Genomic DNA, 20,493 nt, shown 5'->3' with positions numbered 1-20,493 from the left:
TCCAAATGCCCTTTTAAAGCCCTTTGAAGCTGCACTGAAACTGTCATTTTGACCTTGAACCGTTTGGGTCCAAATTAAGTCCATTTTATGGAGAAATGTTTTCATCAAAAACCTTAATTTCTTTTCGACTGAAGAAAGAAAGACATGGACATCTTGGATGACATGGGGGTGAGTAAATTATCAGCAAAAGTTTTTTTAAAAGTGAACTAATCCTTTAATAAGTATACATTTCTGGTCCACACTCCAGCACAGTAGGGGGCGGATATGCACCTTAAACGTTAGTTGCCACCCGCCATTATAAATACAAGAAGAAGAAGAAGAAGAAGAATGTGGAGATGTCTTGCTTGTGTCTGTTGCTAGTTGTTTTACGATGGTGTTGTTTAGCTAATGCTAAATTTGTATACTGTGGGTTAAGCTATAGTCCCATATGTTTGCGTGGGTTTTTGTATATTAAGCTTCATCTGATCTTTATTTGTGTAAATTTCATTTGTATGTATATAAAGGGGAGAGAAGGGGAGGAAAGGTAAGAATATCACGTGATCTACATTTTACATTCTGTAGTGAATGATTGTTAAATACACTAGGTAAGGGGCGTGCCTCACTTGTTGTACTTTTTGTTTTTGCTAGTGAGAGTAGCTTAGTTTAGGGTATCTTTGGATACTGAAGATTTTCTTTTCTTTTTGTTTCTCTTTAGTTAAGTTTAGATTTGATAACTGAGTTAGAGGGTTATGTTTTGATTATTTCTTTTATTTGACTGCCGCCCAGTTCCCTTCTTCTTTTCCCCTAATTATTTGGGCTGAGTTCTTTCTTTAGTTTTTTTTAATGTAAATATTATATTGAATGGTTTAGGGACAAGAGTTTTCCCACTGTAAAAATGGTAAATAAACACTGGTATATTGCCTTTAGCGCTTTGGTTGTTATTGCTTACACGGGTATCGCGTCGAGATCGGACCTCAGCAATTAATGTTATTCCCTATACCCCTTAAAATAGCTAGGGATTGTAACAATTGGGCAGCAATATCATCAAATGTGTCTTTTACGTCAGGAAGCTGTGATACCTCTGCAGATGCTTAGTTAGATTAGACGACTGGATTAGATTGGATGTAATCAAATCTTCCCTTTCATAGCAGTGAAAAGCACTTCATGATAGAGTGAAAAAGAGTGCCACTTCCACTTATGCTGATAGTGTAGAACAAATGCTTGAAGAAGTCAGAGGAAAAGCAATTTAATATAGATCAACAAGATGAAAATAGGTGGTTTGGGGCGAATAGATCATCTACAAACAAAATCATCCACAGAGAAAGGAATAAAGCTGAAGAAGTGCTCACCTCACAGCTCTGCCACCTGTTAGGGATGTTGGCACGAAGCTTTTGGTCACACACTACCCGCTTCATGTCCTCTATTGACGGATCAGACGGTACAAGGTCATAGTAGGGCAGCTGGTAGTCCTCATGGATACCTGAACCGAGAACGTAGCCCACAAGAGCATATTATATGCGCTGTTACAATAAAGTTATAATTTCTAGGAGTATTGTACCAGCTATATAACAAAAAAGTAGGCTCTAAAAACCAATCTAGGATTAATTATAATACAATATAACACATTACATATAAATTATATTCTAATCAGTTAATAATAATAATATGCAATGTTTTAATGCAATTGTTTTTAAATTAAACTAAGTTTTTTTTTTTATGTCTGAAGGACATAAATCAATCATTATCATTTTTTTATCACAGTATCATACCTCCAATTGAACACCTGCGAGCAATTTCCCAGAACACTAGACCCAAGGCATAGATGTCTGCCCTTTTAAAAGACTCAAAGTGCTTCATGTTTATGGAGTCATCCAGCACCTCAGGAGCCATATACCTGTGAACATGACAGATGACATTAGAAATCCCTCAACTTAACATTTACACCCTTTATAAATCTAAACATCCCTTTCAACCCATTTGGTTACGGTTAAAACTAATTAAAACTTTACAAAACAACCCACAGGAATGAACTACACATTTTCTGTGAAAAGCATGACGTTCGGTAAAATATGCTCACAAAATCTTTAATAATTTTCAATATTACTCTTGCATGGGCTGAAATGAAATGTGACACTGCCAAGCAATTTTATCTGCTGTTTTTCTTCAGATTAAAACTGTGGAAACTCAGAAACATAATCAAGGAAATCAGGTATTAGGATCAAATTAATACAGAGATGCATCTCATTAGAAAGTGATTACAAAAGATAATAGTAGTTTCTGCAAAAAAATTTAAACCTGATGGGGAAAAGCAATTTTAGCTAATCAAAATCCACAATTCTCAAAGAAAACGAACTGATCATTCCATATTCAACTGTCCTGTCACTGTAATGCAATAAATCCCATAGTATTGTATTGATGAAATTATGAAATTTATGAAATTAACAATGTGTACTATGATTTGCTAGGACTACAACTGATTTCAGTAATTTAACAAAAAAAAAGTAGGTGGTAGGTGTTCACTGCAAATCAACACAAAAATAGCTGCAAACATCACTAAAATGTCTGAAAAAAACAACAACTAATCAATTCAGTAATATTGGGCTGAAATAAGTCCTGCAAAATATTGGTGGGATTTATATACGCTGATTTGGGAAAGAAAGAGAATATATATATATATATATATATATATATATATATATATATATATATATATATATATATATATATATATAACAGATTCACTAATGTAAGGTTTAACATTTTACTGTATCTTTGGATAATTTATGCAAAATGAGTTTTCAAAATCAGGACCTCCATAGACTTACATTAGAAAAGGGTAAAAAAAGGGTCCTGCTCCATGTTAGGGGGGGACCCTTGATTACTATGTACAGTACTTACATAAAAAATAAGTAATGAACTTATTGTATTCATATTGTATTGCAAACAATTTTGCTGCTATTGAGGTGGGATACAGGTAAGGTTAGGGACAGTTTGGTGGTATGGGTAGGTTTAAGTGTGGGTTAAGGTGTAGGGATGGGTCAACAGTGTAATTATAAATGTAATTACAGAAATTAATTACAGATGTAATTACACGCAGGTGTTTTTAAGGGGGTCATCGGATGCCCATTTTCCACAAGTTGATATGATGCTTTAGGGTCTTAATGAAAAGTCTGTAACAGTTTGGTTAAAATTTCTCATTGGTAATGTAAAAACACCTTTTTAAACCTGTCAAAAACAGCTCTTGTCAGGGCAAGCCGTTTTGTAGCATTTTCCTTTAAATGTTAATGAGCTCTGATGACCCCGCCTCTCTCTTCCAAGCTGCTCTCTGAGGGACTCTTTACTTTAGTGAAACTTGCTAATCAGCACATGATTAGGAAAGCCGTTTTGCAAAGATTCATTAAAAACCCTTATACTCACTTCTTCTGTAGGTGAAGCTGAATCACGAATGATTCGCTGAACATAGATGCATTTAGGCAGATCATGGGGCGCATTCGCTTCAAAAACAAACATTAATCCTCTGTGTCTTCAGCGGCTCAGATGTTGGGAGTAAATGACGACTGCTATATTCATAATTACATCCAACAACAGAACGCCTAAATCGCTTAATCTGGGACATTCTTGTCTTCCCTTGCACCGGAGTCGACACAATGGCGGACAGCTCTCAGCTCCCTCAGGGTGGGTCTAAGGTTAAGACGGCTTGTCAATCAACAATCGTGGGAACGGCCTATACAGAACTACGTCATTCTGATAGGGTTCTCAGAACAGCCTGATTTGAGAAAGGGGATTTTAAAATAAGGATTAAAAAAAAAAAAACACTGGGTGGATTTTTATCATTAAAGGATGGATGTGTACACACACTTCCAACAAACATTTATGTTCAAACAACTTGTAAAGTGAATTTAGCATCCGATGACCCCATTTAGTACAATGTAAAAATATGTATGTACACAATAAGTGCATTGTATCAAATGATTAATTTTAATGTATGTATATAGTAGTTAAGGCCACCTAATATAAAGTGGGAACAAAAAAACTTGTTAGATAATATGGCAGATAGCCACAGTTGCTAAGGTAGGATTGCTTAAGGCGGAGCTTTAACGGTTCAGCTGCTGAGGGTGTCTTTTGGGTTGCACAGTGGCCTAGAACACGATTTTCCTTTGAAAACCATGAAGACAGAGCTAGACGATATCACTCAAGTGAGCCCTAGGGGGACAGGAGACTGTGAAGGAGCACTTTGACATTCAAAAGTCACAATCAGTTATCATCACAGCAGGACATGGTAGTGGGTGTTGTATACTGTAATATATGAATGTCGGTGTGTGGGTGTCACAGCCTGTCACACCCAGCAGTAGTTTAGGTAAGTGTGTGTGTGCGCGCATATAGTGTCCAGGGGGCACAGAAGAGAATGGGTGCACCGCTGAGAGCTTCTCGCTGTAGATTCGATGTGACACACTCCTGTGGTGAAAATGGGAGTGGCGTCCCTACAGCACTGTCCTTCACGCACACATCGCACCCTCTTAGTGTTCTCTGAGTCAACTCAAGATCTCAGGCCTGTTGAGGGAGGCCGAGAAGTGAGGTTCCAATCTCAACAGAATTTTTCAACAGAAAAAAATGCCTGCATAATTGTTTAGCAGCAACCAATGATGTGTCAATGACAAATATTAGTTTAAAGAAAAGATCTTTAAAATTTATTGTACAACCCAAATTCCGGAAATGTTGGGACATTTTGTTTTTTTAAATTTGAATAAAATGAAAAGACTTTCAAATAACATGAGGCAATATTTTATTTACAATAGAACATTACAAAATTTTACTCTTTTATCCACTAAATGAGCTTATTTAAAATTTGATGCCTGCTACAGGTCTCAAAAAAGTTGGCACGGGGGCAACAAAGGGCTGAAAATGCAAGAAATTTTTGAAAAGATTCAGCTGGGAGAACATCTAGCAACTAGTTAAGTTAATTGACATCAGGTAACATGATTAGCTATAAAAGGGATGTCTTAGAGAGGCAGAGTCTCTCAGAAGTAAAGATGGGCAGATACTAAATGGGCCAAAGAATACTTCCAGAAACTACTGTCGGTGAACACAATCCACCATGCCATCTGTAGATGCCAACTATCTAACTACTCTAGCTTAACTATCATGCAAAAAGGAAGCCATATGTGAACATGGTCCAGAAGCGCCATCGTGTCGTGTGGGCCAAGGCTCATTTAAAGACTGTTATTTTGGATTATCTTTGCCTGATCTCATCTTCCTCCTTGGAGCTCCGTAACAGAATAACTGGCCTAACTGTTTGAGCGGCGTTTTTCCCCTTTTTTGATTTGTTTAAATGTTTCCATGGACCTTCCCCCCATAAAAACTTCTCTGCCTGGAGCATGGAGATCGCCCGCTGGAAGCTCACACCCTGGACTTCATTCAGCTCGCGTGCCTCACTTACTATCCAGACCGCTCACTCTGTGATTTTTATTACATCAGCCTGAGCGAGCGGTCAAAGGCACGCGTTCCAGCGGGCGGTCCTAAAGAAGATTTCGCCGCCTTTGTGGAGTGGGTGCTGGTACACAACGACTCTGCGTTCACCATCGGCCCTGCGGTGGATGATTTCGCCACCACACTCCACCACTGCCAGAGACCAGCCCATCACCAGCGAATGATGCGACGGAGGTGTCGCACGAGCCCACCGCAAACCTAGGAGTTCGGCATGCCGCGATGCAGGAACTTGGACCGAGGACAAGGTTGGAAGTTACCATCGCCCTGGAGCCTACTTCTCCGCAATGGTCTGACCAGGTGTCTGAGTCGGCTACACCGCTGAGCGCTGAGGGAGTGTTAGTGGAGTTCAGGGAGTTGGAGGATTACTCCGCCCACACTCCCACCGCTATGAGCAAGTATGAACTGGCCTCTGGTGGATATTATGAGGAGCTGAAGGACATTTTTTTTCTGTGAAACTGATCGACTTTTTTGGAGAGGTGAACCCTAAGCCCCCTGTTCCTCCAAATACTGCTGTATCTCCACTGGTCCTGTCCAGCCCTGAATCGCCTGTGTCTCTGCTGGTCCCGTCCAGCCCTGAATCTCCTGTGCTTCCTGTGTGTCCTGAATTCCCGCCCAGCCTCCCTATCCCGCCTCCTCACTCAACCAGTCCTTCAGCCCCACCATCGCTGATGTCCTTCAGCCTCTCTGCACCTCCCACTGGCCAACTGGATATGCCGAGTGTCTTCGGACCATCAGCTCAATCCTACACAGAGGACACCCTGTCTCCACCTCATACCTCTGCGCCCCCTGCTCCACCTCGGTCCGTCGACACTTTGGCTCCACCATGGCTCCTCCCTCCCTCGGCTCCACCGGAAACCATCGGCCATACGGCTTCTCCGGGCTCCCTCGTCCATCCGGCTCCGTCTTGGTCAGTTGTCGACCTGCCTGCACCTACGGCTTCGGCTGGCTCCTCCTTCCATCCGACTCCGCCTTCGTCCTCGGTCCCCCCAGCTCAGCCTCTGACCTCTGGATTTCCGGCTCCTCCTCGGTCTCCAAGACCATCGGCTGAGCATGGACTCATCGGCTCTTCGGCTCCATCTGGGTCTCCATCTGCGAGGGCTGCATCTCCGTTGGTCGTCCCCAGGGTGTCTAAGACTGTCAAGGCGTCATTCCCACCTTGGCTCCTCCCGCCTTCGACTCCGCCCTGGGGCCTCGTCCTGGTTGGTCTCTGGCTCAACACATGGCTCCTCCTGCTCCTGGGTTCTCCTTGGCTCCTTCCACCTTCCACTCCCCCATGGGCTTTTATTTTGTCCTTTGTTTGGTTTGCCCTCTCTCCTGCTCCACTCCCTCCTCCATAGCCCCCACCCTCCCTCCTCAGTTTTAACTCTTTACGGCGCGAGGACACGCCTTCCGGGGAGGGGGCGATATCTGTCACATGTCTGTGTTGAGTTTCTGTTTTTGACCTAGTTTTTGCCTGTGTCTTGATAAGTTCATCGTCACCACCTGTTGTTTCATTAATCATCCCATTAGCCCCTGGGTTTATAAGTCCTCAGTTTTCCCCATTTCAGTTGCTAGTTATTGTCTATGTTACACGTTTTTGAGTGGACTGTTATTAAAGACTGTTATTTTGGATTATCTTTGCCTGATCTCATCTTCCTCCTTGGAGCTTCGTAACACTGTTAGCCTACTTGTAATAAAATAGTAAAATACACAAATATAATTTAGATTGTGTTTCTGATTAAATAAAGCAGTAATTGATGTCATAAAATCATTAGTTTTTTTTTATTTAAAAGGTCAGTAGCTATAGCTTACATGAATAAAAACAATCTTATGTTTTAAATGAGTTCACCTCTAAAAGATTTTCAGAATAATTTGTTTATAATTTCTGCACAGGAGACACTTGTTGTTTCCAAACAAAAGGAAATATATCATTATCGGCATCAGCTATCAGCCAAAATGAGCTAAAAATATTGGATTTGCCAATATTAGATATTGGCAAATCCAATATTGTGCATCCCTAATAATATTAAATAAACTAAAATAATAAGTGAAGTGAAATTCAGCCAAGTGTGGTGACCCATACTCGGAATTCGTGCTCTGCATTTAACCCATCCAACGTGCACACACACAGCAGTGAACACACACACACCGTGAACATACACCCGGAGCAGTGGGAAGCCATTTTATGCTTCCCACTGGGAGCAGTTGGGGGTTCGGTGCCTTGCTCAAGGGCACCTCAGTCGTGGTATTGAGGGTGGAGAGAGCGCTGGACATTCACTCCCCCCACCTACAATTCCTGCCGGCTGGAGACTCGAACCCGCAACCTTTGGATTACAAGTCAGACTCTCTAACCATTAGACCACGACTAATTTTCAAAAAAAAACAAAAACACAACAGCATGTCACTGACCTGTCTACAAAAGCTTCTATTTGGCTGTGAGTGGGTAAAGGGCCAAAAGGTGCTTGTTGTTATGTCACTTCTTTTTTTATTTCTGGGCATTTTTACCCTCTACTTCACAGAACAATACGGAGTAGACAGGAAAGAAGGTGTGAGAGTGATGTTATGTCACTAAATTACAACAAATAGCTGCTAAGTGCTTTCTTACGAAACCGCTCGCATTATATCTCACACAAGCTAGAATCACTGGGTGTTTCACAACACTAATATTCACAGGCACACAAAGCCCTCAGCTCAAGCAAACACTCCAGTTAGGAGCAGTATTGCTGTGCATTGGAATACAAATGTGGGAGAGCGCGCGTGTCTGTTGACTGGATCTAGACATACGTCGCTGTGAATGGTGCCAAATGATGAATTACTGACCTTTTAGTGCCCACTCTGTGGTTGGGTGCAATATCAATTGTGTCTGTGGCTGAGTCGTGGCGCACGGCCAATCCAAGGTCAGCGATGCAGCAGGTACCATTCTTCTTTACTAAGATGTTTTTGGATTTCAGATCACGATGGGCAATTGCAGGCTTACCTGAGGATTGCACATGACACAGTACAGCATGAAACACGACTTCAAATCAACTGAAGGCTGTCTCTTTCATCTTGAGTTTTCTTTAACAGCAATACATTTAGTTGGTCACTTTATTTTCATCTACTTGACTGCATATAAAACATCACGATTGTGTTTTGTGGGAACTGCATAAAGGCAGCTTATTTCTATGAAAGTGCATTTTCATGGAAAGGATAAAAGAAAAGTGATCTATGTATGTGACTCACCCTGAGTGCCCACAATCTCCATATGTAGATGAGCCAGACCTCTGGCGGTGGAGAGAGACAGCTTGATCATGCCCTCTACTGTGACCGTGTACCTGTTCAGGTAGTCAAAGAGCGAGCCATGCTCATGGTAATCAGAAACCAGCCACAGCTGAGTCCACGTGCCATTATCTGAGATAAACAGAGAGAGAAACCACTGAATGCTCTTTGTTTTAAGGGATAATAAGCATTTTCTGAACCGTAGCTGTGCTTTAAACTTCTAAACATATCAACATCTGGCAGCTTTTCAGTTTCATTTCTAGAAAAATATTTTCAAGAATATTACTGAAGTATTGCTTTTTTTGAGTGGCTTTATTGAGTTCAATACTGCATGTTGAGACAAATAATTTGACAAAATCTAAGACACGCTAAAATAGTGATATTGTTTTTAATAGATGATGCCAATGACAAAATCTGCCAAGCAGGGTGGATGATGTCTGATTTGTGTACATGACATAATTTAAAGGGGTCATATGATGCGATTTCAAGTTTTCCTTTCTCTTTGGAGTGTTACAAGCTGATTGTTCATAGATGAAGTTGCAAAGACTAAAGTCTCAAAACCAAAGAGATATTCTTTATCAAAGTTAAGGCTCTGCAATGCCCTCCTAAAACAGCTCGTTCAAAAAGCGGCGTTACATTTCCAACGCGGCTTGCAGTGTTCGGCCAATCACAATGCACTATGTCAGCTGGCCAATCAGAGCAGACTGCACTTGTTGGAAGGAGGGACTCTGTAGAAATCGAAGCGTTTGAGAGAGGCGGGGCATAGAGGACTTACAATAATGTACAGTATTTGAAAAATAATGTGTTTTCTGAACAATAATACGTCAACATATTCTGTTACACCAAATAATGATCTTTAAAAAAGCATCATATGACCCCTTTAAATAAAGTGAATGACATAACTAAAATTGCACAAATTTGATTAAACTTTTTACAGAATATTAACTAAAAAACTACCAAAAGTAATTGAAAACAGTGATTATTATCTATTGACAAAACTATCCGAAGATTTGTGAATAGACAGCCACCACTGATAAATGGACAGCTCATCCAAAAATGAAATTTCTTTCATCATTTACACACTCTCATGTTGTTGCAGTCATGATGGTAGCCCCTGACTGCCATTGTATTTTTTTTCTATACTATAGAAGTCAATGTGTACCGTCAGTTGTTTGATTCCCAAACAACTTGAGGGTGGGTAAATGTTGACAGAATTGAAATTTTTGGGTGAACTATCACTTTAATTGGCTAAACAGGTAGTCTAACACTAATGTATAAGATTTGAATGCGGCTTAAGAGATGATTTGGCTTTCACACACTGAATGATACAGTTTATCACACACTGAATGATACAGGTTGCTTTCAACTGAAAGACTGATGTTACTGCGCTGACCTGTGTAGTTCTCTACTCCACACAGGAATTCACAAAAAGCAATGTCTAGTCAATTAAATATTTTAGAGCCGAGAAGAAATAGAAAATGTATTTAAAAATACCTAGAAAACCTAAAATAATAATAATAGAAAACTGTTAAAACATTTGATAACAAATTTTTCAAATTCTCTAATATCCCTCTAGAACCCTAACTGTAAAACACTGTATATATAGAATTGACTGATTATGCCACAAACAGAAATGTGAAACACTACCCACATAAACACACATATGCTGGAAAGCAAATGAGGTTCATCTTAATGGAACTGAACTGCTTTCATTGATGTCTGACCTTTGTTGTCTGCAGCAATAAAGCCCAGGATGTTCTCATGACGAAGCATGACAGTCTGGTAGATTTCCGCCTCACGGAACCAAGAGCGCTCCTCTCTGGAGGAGAAGATCTTCACTGCCACCTCCTCTCCGCGCCAGCGACCCCTCCACACCTCTCCAAATCGGCCCTTCCCTATGCTCTCCTGGAGGATGATGGTCCTGGCAATGGTCCTCTGCACTAGCAGCGGCAAACCTATAGAAGACAAGAAACAGCAGTCAGGGAAAGTCCATTTCAGGCTGACAAATCATACTTTTGCATGATAGATCTATTTTGTCAGAATACAAAGCAGTGTCTACTTGTTAAAGGAAAAAGATGCTTTTTGCCCTTATACTGGTGTAATTACAGAATTTGCCAGCAGGGGATAACAGAGCCATGCAAACCAGCCAAACCTTGAACCCTTGACTATGCACAATGTTTGATATGAAATCATGACAGTCATCCAGAAGCTAAAAAACAAATATTTCATCTGAGGCACTGCCACATGTACAGTGTTTCTTGGCTTGGACAAAATGCAATCATAATAGCTTCTGGACTAAAATCCTGGACTAAAGATAAAGCCTGCAGTGTTTCCAGCTTGACATGAGGCCCATAACACACGGAAAGCATTAAACTGTCAATTTACACATCCTCAATTGTTCCCAAGGGGCTTTGAAAACAAATTTATGCAAAATGAAATTGGCTTGAGCATACTTTGAGGTTTAAGATGGGTATTACAACAAAAACAACCTACAAATACATGAATTTACCAGGGAATTTGGTGATTTGATGAGAATCTTTGAGGAGTAAGTGACATAAAAAATGGTACAGCAAGACTTTTAGAAAGCAGACAGGAAAAACAACAACAAGCTAATAGTATGATCTGTTAAATACCTGAGCCTGATCCAGAAGTGGTCATGTCATAGATGAGGTCCTTCAGTGTGGTGCCGTCAGCGAGGAAGGGGTGGTCCATAGTGGGGTCGTCCTCACTTGGCACACGATGGTGGATGATGGAGCGATTATGGCACATGTAGAAGAGCAGCACCAGCATGAAGCTCAGCACGCAGATGGGTATGGCAATCACAGCGGCCAAGGCTATGGGACTCAGAGAATGGGGTTCAGATTCAGGCAACTCTGAAACAGGAAGAGGCAAAACACATGGTTTTTAGGCTGCAAACTAGTGGTTCCCAATCAGGGGATCAGGGCCCACTAGGGGCCTCAGCAAACCTCCAGGAAGGCGCCAACACGTATATTATGTAAACATTATTTAAATGTAGTTATATTCATTACAATTTAGAAGTCAAACAAACAAACAAAGGAGAAAATGTACAACATTGACATATTTTAGTTTTTAATAAAAGTACTAGAAGTACCAGACATACATATAAACTTAGATAGGAGGGCTTTCAAATATTCTAGCAAACAAAGAGAGGCTTTAAAGTCAAACATTTTGAGATTTATTGCTGTAAATACACTCATACAACAAAATAATTATGTTGTAATAAAAGGTATGACTCACACTAGAGCATTGGTCACACTGAAACCATTTTCTAGCCAATACACCAAAAGCAAACAAAAATCGGCCTTGCTAAATTTGAACAGGCACCACAAGAGATTGAGACTTTTAAAGTCATTTTTGACTTTCAGTCAAGTGTAGAAGAGTAAACATTTTAAGAAAGCCGCTATCTAAACATAAATTTCCAGCACTTTTTTCCGTTTTTTGTTCATCCTTCACAGTAAGGCTAGTCGCTGGTCCTCTGCATTTCAATTTGAACCAATACCAAGACATTTTTGTTAAACTATTGAAATGATCTATTATTAACACTTAAAAGATCAAAGCAAGTGAAACCTTTTGAAGGTTATTCCTGTTGGTACATGAATTCTCATGCATGTTATTTGTGACCCTGGACCACAAAACCAGTCTTAAGTCGCTTAGGTATATTTGTAGCAATAGTATACAGGTGCTGGTCATAAAATTAGAATATCATGAAAAAGTTGATTTATTTCAGTAATACCATTCAAAAAGTGAAACTTGTATATTAGATTCATTCATTACACACAGACTGATATATTTCAAATGTTAATTTCCTTTCATTTTGATGATTATAACTGACAACCAATGAAAGTCCCAAATTCAGTATCTCAGAAAATTAGAATATTGTGAAAACGTTCAATATTGAAGACACCTGGTGCCACACTCTAATCAGCTAATTAACTCAAAACACCTGCAAAAGCCTTTAAATGGCCTCTCAGTCTAGTTCTGTAGGCTACACAATCATGGGGAAGACTGCTGACTTGACAGTTGTCCAAAAGATGACCATTGACACCTTGCACAAGGAGGGCAAGACACAAAAGGTCATTGCTAAAGAGGCTGGCTGTTCACAGAGCTCTGCGTCCAAGCACATTAATAGAGAGGCGAAGGGAAGGACAAGATGTGGTAGAAAAAAGTGTACAAGCAATAGGGATAACCGCAACCTGGAGAGGGTTGTGAAACAAACCCCATTCAAAAATGTGGGGGAGATTCACAAAGAGTGGACTGCAGCTGGAGTCAGTGCTTCAAGAACCACCACGCACAGACGTATGCAAGACATGGGTTTTAGCTGTCGCATTCCTTGTGTCAAGCCACTCTTGAACAAGAGACAGCGTCAGAAGCGTCTTGACTGGACTGCTGCTGAGTGGTCCAAAGTTATGTTCTCTGATGAAAGTAAATTTTGCATTTCCTTTGGAAATCAAGGTCCCAGAGTCTGGAGGAAGAGAGGAGAGGCACATAATCCACGTTGCTTGAGGTCCAGTGTAAAGTTTCCACAGTCATTGATGGTTTGGGGTGCCATGTCATCTGCTGGTGTTGGTCCATTGTGTTTTCTGAGGTCCAAGGTCAACGCAGCCGTCTACCAGGAAGTTTTAGAGCACTTCATGCTTCCTGCTGCTGACCAACTTTATGGAGATGCAGATTTCATTTTCCAACAGGACTTGGCACCTGCACACACTGCCAAAGCTACCAGTACCTGGTTTAAGGTAGCTTTGGCAGCAAACTACCTTGATTGGCCAGCAAACTCACCTGACCTTAACCCCATAGAAAACCTATGGGGTATTGTGAAGAGGAAGATGCAATACGCCAGACCCAACAATTCAGAAAAGCTGAAGGCCACTATCAGAGCAACATGGGCTCTCATAACACCTGAGCAGTGCCACAGACTGATCGACTCCATGCCACGCCGCATTGCTGCAGTAATCCAGGCCAAAGGAGCCCCAACTAAATATTGATTGCTGTACATGCTCATACTTTTCATGTTCATACTTTTCAGTTGGCCAACATTTCTAAAAATAATTTTTTTTGCATTGGTCTTAATTGATATTCTAATTTTCTGAGATACTGAATTTGGGACTTTCATTAGTTGTCAGTTATAATCATCAAAATTAAAGGAAATAAACATTTGAAATATATCAGTCTGTGTGTAATGAATGAATCTAATATACAAGTTTCACTTTTTGAATGGTATTACTGAAATCAACTTTTTCATGATATTTTAATTTTATGACCAGCACCTGTACATTGTATGGGTCAAAATTATTGATTTAACTTTTATGCCAAAAATCATTAGTATATTAAGTAAAGATCATGTTCCATGAAGATATTTTGTAAATTTCTTACTGTAAATATATCAAAACTTCATTATTGATTAGTAATATGCATTGCTAAGAACTTCATTTGGACAACTTTAAAGGCGATTTTCTCAATATTTAGATTTTTTTGCACCGTCAGATTCCAGATTTTCAAATAGTTGTATCTCGGCCACATATTGTCCGATCCTAAAAAAACCATACATCAATGGAAAGCATATTTATTCAGCTTTCAGATGATGCATAAATCTCAATTTCGAAAAACTGACACTTAAAGGCCTTTCCACACTGAGTGCGAAAAAAGCGAAACGAATTTCGGACGCGATGTCGCACTGGAATAAAACAACAGCTTCCTATGGATGCTTCCACATAGACCGCGAACATTCGCGCACCGAAAATGCAAATGTTTTTTTTTTCGCCAGCGGCTATTTGCACTAAGTGTAAACAGCAATATATTTACACTGTGCAAATAGCATTAGATGCTATTTACACTCAGTGCAAATAGCATATTTTTAGCAATAGATGCTATTTACACTAAGTGCAAATAGCTATAGATTCTATTTACACTGTTAAAATAGCAAGATTTTTTGCTATTTATACTACTTATTGCAAATAGTGGCAATTATCTGCACCTCAGTATTGTAGTACATTATAAAACAGTACGCAATAATAACGTATTAAGTGTAAATTATAGTTTTAATTCAAATTATTAAATGGATGCCACCTTATTGGGACAATAAATCCCTCCACTTACCCTAACCCTACCCGATACTTTTATTTTCAACTTTTTTATTATTTTCTTCATTTTTATTGAAAATAAATGCCTTTCTTATGCAATATGAGATTTGAAAAGAAAGATAAAAAAGTTTGGCAAAAGGCAGGCTCGAACACGGGTCAATCGCGTCAAAAGGTACACGCCTTACCATCTACGCCACTGAAACTGATACTATATTAGCACATAATCACACATTAGTGGGCGGAGTTCGTGTAAATAGCCTTTGCCAATAAGACGGGCTATTTGCACTTAGTGTAAATACTCTGGTTTTTTTTTCGTCCAGTCCGACGAATCTTTTCAGTTTCAGTAACCCAAATAAAAAAATCGAGTGAAAATAAATAAATAAAATTAATCTCTGGTGCACTACTGCAGGTTACATCAAAGTTTCAAATCACAATTTCTTTTAATCTATATGGCTCAAACTAATGAAAATTAAGCAACAGAGCTGGCTTGAAAGAGCCAAGCACTTATGTCTCTAGCATCACTGCCAAGGGGAGAGCATGACAGCAATATATTCTTTACTAAATGTCTCTATCTGTGATGCAAGAGCCAGTGTGCACTCCATGGTTTGTATCTTTCATATACAAAAGTGAAATGGAAATGTATTGACAAAATGGATCTTGTGTCTGTGGGCTCAATGTAAAAAAAAAAAAGATTCAATCAAGCAATGTACAGTCAAGAGACACTGGATTTAAAGGCATTACAAAAGCACTATACTGTGCCACATTCTATAATCCAAGACACAATCTTTGAAGATCATATTGTTCTCTCACCTGGGTAGACCTTTGGGTTCTTGTTGCACATGTGTGTGTCGCAGCAGTACGGATGCTTGCCGTTGTTGGAGGGGGCGCACTGGAAAGGCCTGTCCCGCGGGTAAAGGTCATCCTGCTGAATGCACTGACTCTCCTGTGTCATTAACTGTCCGGCAGACTTTGTAATGACAGCAAAACACAGGCCAGTTGTGTTGCATGTCTGATTTACACATCGCTCACAATAGCACAGTAATCCTGATTCAGAAAAGAGACACAAAGAGACTCTAGGTTAGGAGACATTTAAATAGTCAGCTTGTTAAATTGCATAGGAAGTGTCCTAAATGGATTCAGCTATTCACATAATAATAATAATAATAAAAAAATAACAACAACAACAGAGAATTTAAAGAATTTAAGATTACCACAAATTTTTGAAAGAAAAACAGTAAGGACATATTCAATTGTTTATGTTACATAAATTACTAATGTTACAAAGATTTTGTATTTCAAATAAATACTGTTTTTAAGCATAAGAGACTTATTTCAAGAACACTTAAAAATCTTATCAATCCCAAACGTTTGAACGGAAGTGAAGTTGAATGTATAACAGAAGAACACTGGGACTGGTCAACTAATTTTTCCAGCATCTTTGGTCACCTCATTCACTCAAACAGTTGTACACTGTGATAAATATTGCATTCTCTCAATATTTCAATAACACTGTACACTGTTTGTCATGCCAATAAAACACTGAATTTCAAACGCAATACAAGGTCATAAAAAAGTGTGCATAATAAATATAAAAAATAGAAAAATGTATTTCCAAATAGTTTTAGGCTGCCAACTGCAGTTTTTCATTAAATCTGTCATGCCATTACCAACACTTTTAAAAAACATTTTTGCTATTATCAACTAAGTACATAAAAAGCTAAACCAGTACAGACACAACAGTTATCCACAAATGCTTATGGTGGAGCTTACACATCTGAAGTTTGAAAGCACATTTAAAGGGGTGGTTGATTGCAATTTCACTTTTACTTTAGTTAGTGTGTAATGTTGCTGTTTGAGCATAAACAATATCTGTAAAGTTTTGGCCGCTAGAACTTCAATGGAAACCGAGATATAGTCTTTTAAAGAAAATTCTGTTTAATGCCTACAATTACGATCGGTAGGGACTACAACAAGCTACTTACCGGGTTGGTGATATCATAATCACCCTGCAATTAACATAAACCCTGCCCCTGGGAACATGCAACAAAAGGGGCGAGCCCATGTTGCACTGCTTTTCCACCAGAGGACATGCAACTATTGCCCAGGGGGCGTCATGTTTGAGCCCATTCCATATTTAGGAGGGAGTGGTATCATAGAAACAGGAAGTCAACCGGCTGTTCAATTGACAATGGAGACAGCAGCATAGAATAAAGGTAAAATATATGAAAAATACGGCTTTAAAAAAAAAACAAAAAAAAACAAAGCATGAAGACTTGTTACACTACACCCCATAAACACAATAAAGCCCAGAAAAAAAGCAGTCATCCACCCCTTTAACAATGAAGATACTTTGTTCTACTCTGTTGGCTACACAATCCGAAGTTGTCAAACTGTAAAAAGACCTAAACTCAACATCATCATTGAGCATGTCCTGTTAACCCGGTTACACAGGAAGAGGAGACGGTCAGCTCAGCTCCCAGTCGGGCTAAGCATCCCAGACTCCGTGTGAAGCCTAGTGCTGTGGAGATGCAAGGACACAAACCTGCAGAAACAGCAGCGGCCAAACCTCAAGCAGCCACAGGCCTCAATTAAACCAGTGTGAGAATTCAGATGCCTAGACAACAGATGCCTAGAACTGAAATAAGCTGAGAGATGAAGTAAACCTGTTTTCCTTAGGCTTAGGGGAAAACATATTATTCCAGAGAGAATATATATGTACAGTATTCCAACAAACTAAACCTCAAATAAATGATATTCTTTCTAGAGAAAATGACAAAAAATTACAGTTTCCACAAAAATACTAAGCAGTACAACTGCTTCAACATTTGAGAAGAAAATCAACATATGTGACCCTGGACCACCAAACCAGTCATAAGTAGCACGGGTATATTTATAGCAATAGCCAACAATACAGTGTATGAGTCAAAATTATCTATTTTTCTTTTATGCCAAAAATCATTAGGATATTAGTTAAAGATCATGTTCCATGAAGATATTTTGTAAATTTTCTACCGTAAATGTATCAAAACTTACTTTTTTATTAGTAATACGGATTGCTAAAAATTTAATTTGGACAACTTTAAAAGCAATTTATTTAGATTTTTTTGCACCTCAGATTCCAGATTTTCAAATAGTTGTATCTCAGCCAAATATTGTTCTGTCCTAACAAACCATCAATGGAAAGCTTATTTATTCAGCTTTCAGATGATGTATAAATCTCAATTTCAAAAATAGAGAGAATTCTGCTTTGTCATCGGAGGATTAAATTACACTTGAAAAATATATGAATATAGAAAACAGTTATTTTAAATTGTAATAATATTTCATAATATTACTGTTTTTTACCGTTTTTCTCTATTGCTAAAACACTACAACCAAGCATTTGAACTAAAATTTCAAAACCATAATGCCATTTTTTTTTTTAAAAGCACACACATTTCCCTAAACTATAAACACTATTCCTCTGCTTTGACACATGTGTCAGATTTGGTGAACTGCAAATCTCTACATTTCTCAGTGCTTACACCATGTGGTCATTTAGAAAGCACTAGCATTCAACATTGTTCACTCAAATCAGCACAGTTTGAGCTCAATTAGCATACAAGTGCCCAAGTGGAAATACTAGGAGTCAAAATTTATTTCTAAATGTATTTCTGTGGCAAGAAAACACATTTTCTTGGACTAAAATATACAGACGTCAAAATATATATATTTAAATGCTTTTAAAAATATATTTATATATGTCCAAAATATATTGGTATATATATTTTTGGCCATATATACCAATATACCATTTTGAAATATATTTAAAAATATATTTTTTTGCTGTATGGGTACGTGCCATCAGCCAACGAGGGGTACTCTACCACCATGCCATTCTTGGACCTTATAACACTATATGCTCATCCTTGGTTTCCTTGATGGTCTAAGAGAGCATGTGTTCCAGCTTGACCAAAGGGAGCCAGCACAACCAGTGCAGCCTTGCTACATTGTTGTTTGGGATAATGTCAGCTTCCATCGCTCTGCTGTGGTTCGTGACTGGTTTAACAATAACCCAAGGTTTTCAAACATACTGCATACTCTCCCTTTCGAAACTCAATTGAGGAGTTTTTACGGCAGGGCGATGGAAAGTATATAACCGAGAACCTTACATCCATGTTCACCTCCTCCAAGCCATGGAAGAAACCTGCCTGGATATTTCAGTTGATGTTTGCCAGGGTTGGATCAGGCATACAAGAGGATTATTACCCCCTCTGCCAATATAGCCTGTGATGTTGACAAGGTTCTTCAAGATACTGTAAAATGTATATACAGTATTTTACTGTAAACTGCAAAGGATTGTGGGAAAATATATGTATTTTACAGTAAATTTACAGTAGTGAACTTTCCCGTGAAAAACTGACCAATGGCGGGAGATTTCTTTTATTTAATGTTTGGTGGAAGCAGCGGTAAAAGGACAAAAGAGAAACGTTGCACTGTTAACTGGACAAAAAGGTAAGTATATTATTTCTGTTTTATGCAAAACTGAGATATTTTAAGATGTTTTAACTTGTTAACAGCAAACTAACATTATTCATAGTGTCCTTTTTCATGTCGGGGGTTGGGGCCTTTACGCCATAAAGGTGATAACATCGACTGGTGAGTAAACTAAGGTCACATATATTAGTCAAAATAAACCTTAGTTAAACCGAAAAACACGTTTGTAGGTTATGCTACCCCTTTAATGCAAGTTAGTTAATCTGGCGAGTCCTTACTTAACCTTAACACGAACTAAAGTGAAATAACGTTACTGAGGTAAAGTGCGTAGGCAACACCACTGTTTCAATTCAGTGGAGATTTTAAACAGTATTTTTAAGTACTTCTTTTGTTTGTTCTTTTCAAGTTTCTAGTCTAGATTTAGTCTGCGACGTCGGAGGTGTATTTTGGAGCCTCTTCTTGTGAATGCCATCGATGATAACATCAACTGGTAAGTTAATATTGTCAGTTAGCCGAAGTTAACGAACACAGAGAAGCATAATATCTTTTGAACACTGCCTCTTTATCGCAAGTGCAATTCTGTTCAAATGCTATTTAAGTTAGAACCGTGTGCACCAATGTTGTATGTAACTTTAGAGACGGTCCCTCTTCAGTGAGAGACATAAAATAAAACCGTGAGCTAACATGAAATACTGAGGAAAACTGAGTTAAGAACTACCACTGTAAAGTACATCTTTTGTATTTTATTTTCAAGTTTGTGATCTTGTCTTCTGCATCGGAGGAGTACTGGAGTCTTTTCCTGTGGTTGCTGTCGTAACAACAGGTGAGCTTTCATCAACTTAACTAATGTTACTAAAGTAGCCAAATTAGCCACGGGCTGCTGTTCTCCACTAACTCCAGAACCAGTTTACTTTTTAAAGAGAGGAACGGGCTAGCAATATATTAATACAGTAATTTTTGCTAATAAATATTAAAAATGTGGTAACACTTTACAATAAGGTTCATTAGTTAACATTAACGTTAGTTAAAAACATTAGTAAACATGAACTAAGAATGAACAATACTTCTATAGCATTTATTAATCTTAGCTAATGTTAACTTCAACATTTACTAATGCATTATTAAAATCACAAGTTGTGTTGTTTGTTAACATTAGTTAATGCACTGTGAACTAACATGACTAAACAACAACTGTATTTTCATTAACTAGCATTAA

General features: G+C 38.8%; 1 protein-coding gene across 2 annotated transcripts in view; it reads right to left on the bottom strand.

Moving 5' to 3' along the window:
* Positions 1-20,493, bottom strand: part of LOC306846304 (TGF-beta receptor type-1-like) — a 57,444-nt gene that overhangs the window by 19,357 nt on the left and 17,594 nt on the right. For both annotated transcript variants that reach the window (XM_079379581.1, XM_079379582.1), the window contains exons 2-8: positions 15,612-15,845; positions 11,337-11,576; positions 10,428-10,658; positions 8,668-8,835; positions 8,266-8,422; positions 1,749-1,873; positions 1,329-1,459 (exon numbers count right to left, since the gene is read on the bottom strand). In XM_079379581.1, coding sequence (XP_079235707.1) covers positions 1,329-1,459; positions 1,749-1,873; positions 8,266-8,422; positions 8,668-8,835; positions 10,428-10,658; positions 11,337-11,576; positions 15,612-15,845 — 1,286 coding nt within the window. The remainder of the gene's footprint in view (positions 1-1,328; positions 1,460-1,748; positions 1,874-8,265; positions 8,423-8,667; positions 8,836-10,427; positions 10,659-11,336; positions 11,577-15,611; positions 15,846-20,493) is intronic.

This window comes from Barbus barbus (assembly GCF_936440315.1).
Source record: "Barbus barbus genome assembly, chromosome: 26".
NCBI classification, from domain to species: Eukaryota; Metazoa; Chordata; class Actinopteri; order Cypriniformes; family Cyprinidae; genus Barbus; species Barbus barbus.
This window is presented reverse-complemented; position numbering and strand designations above follow the sequence as displayed.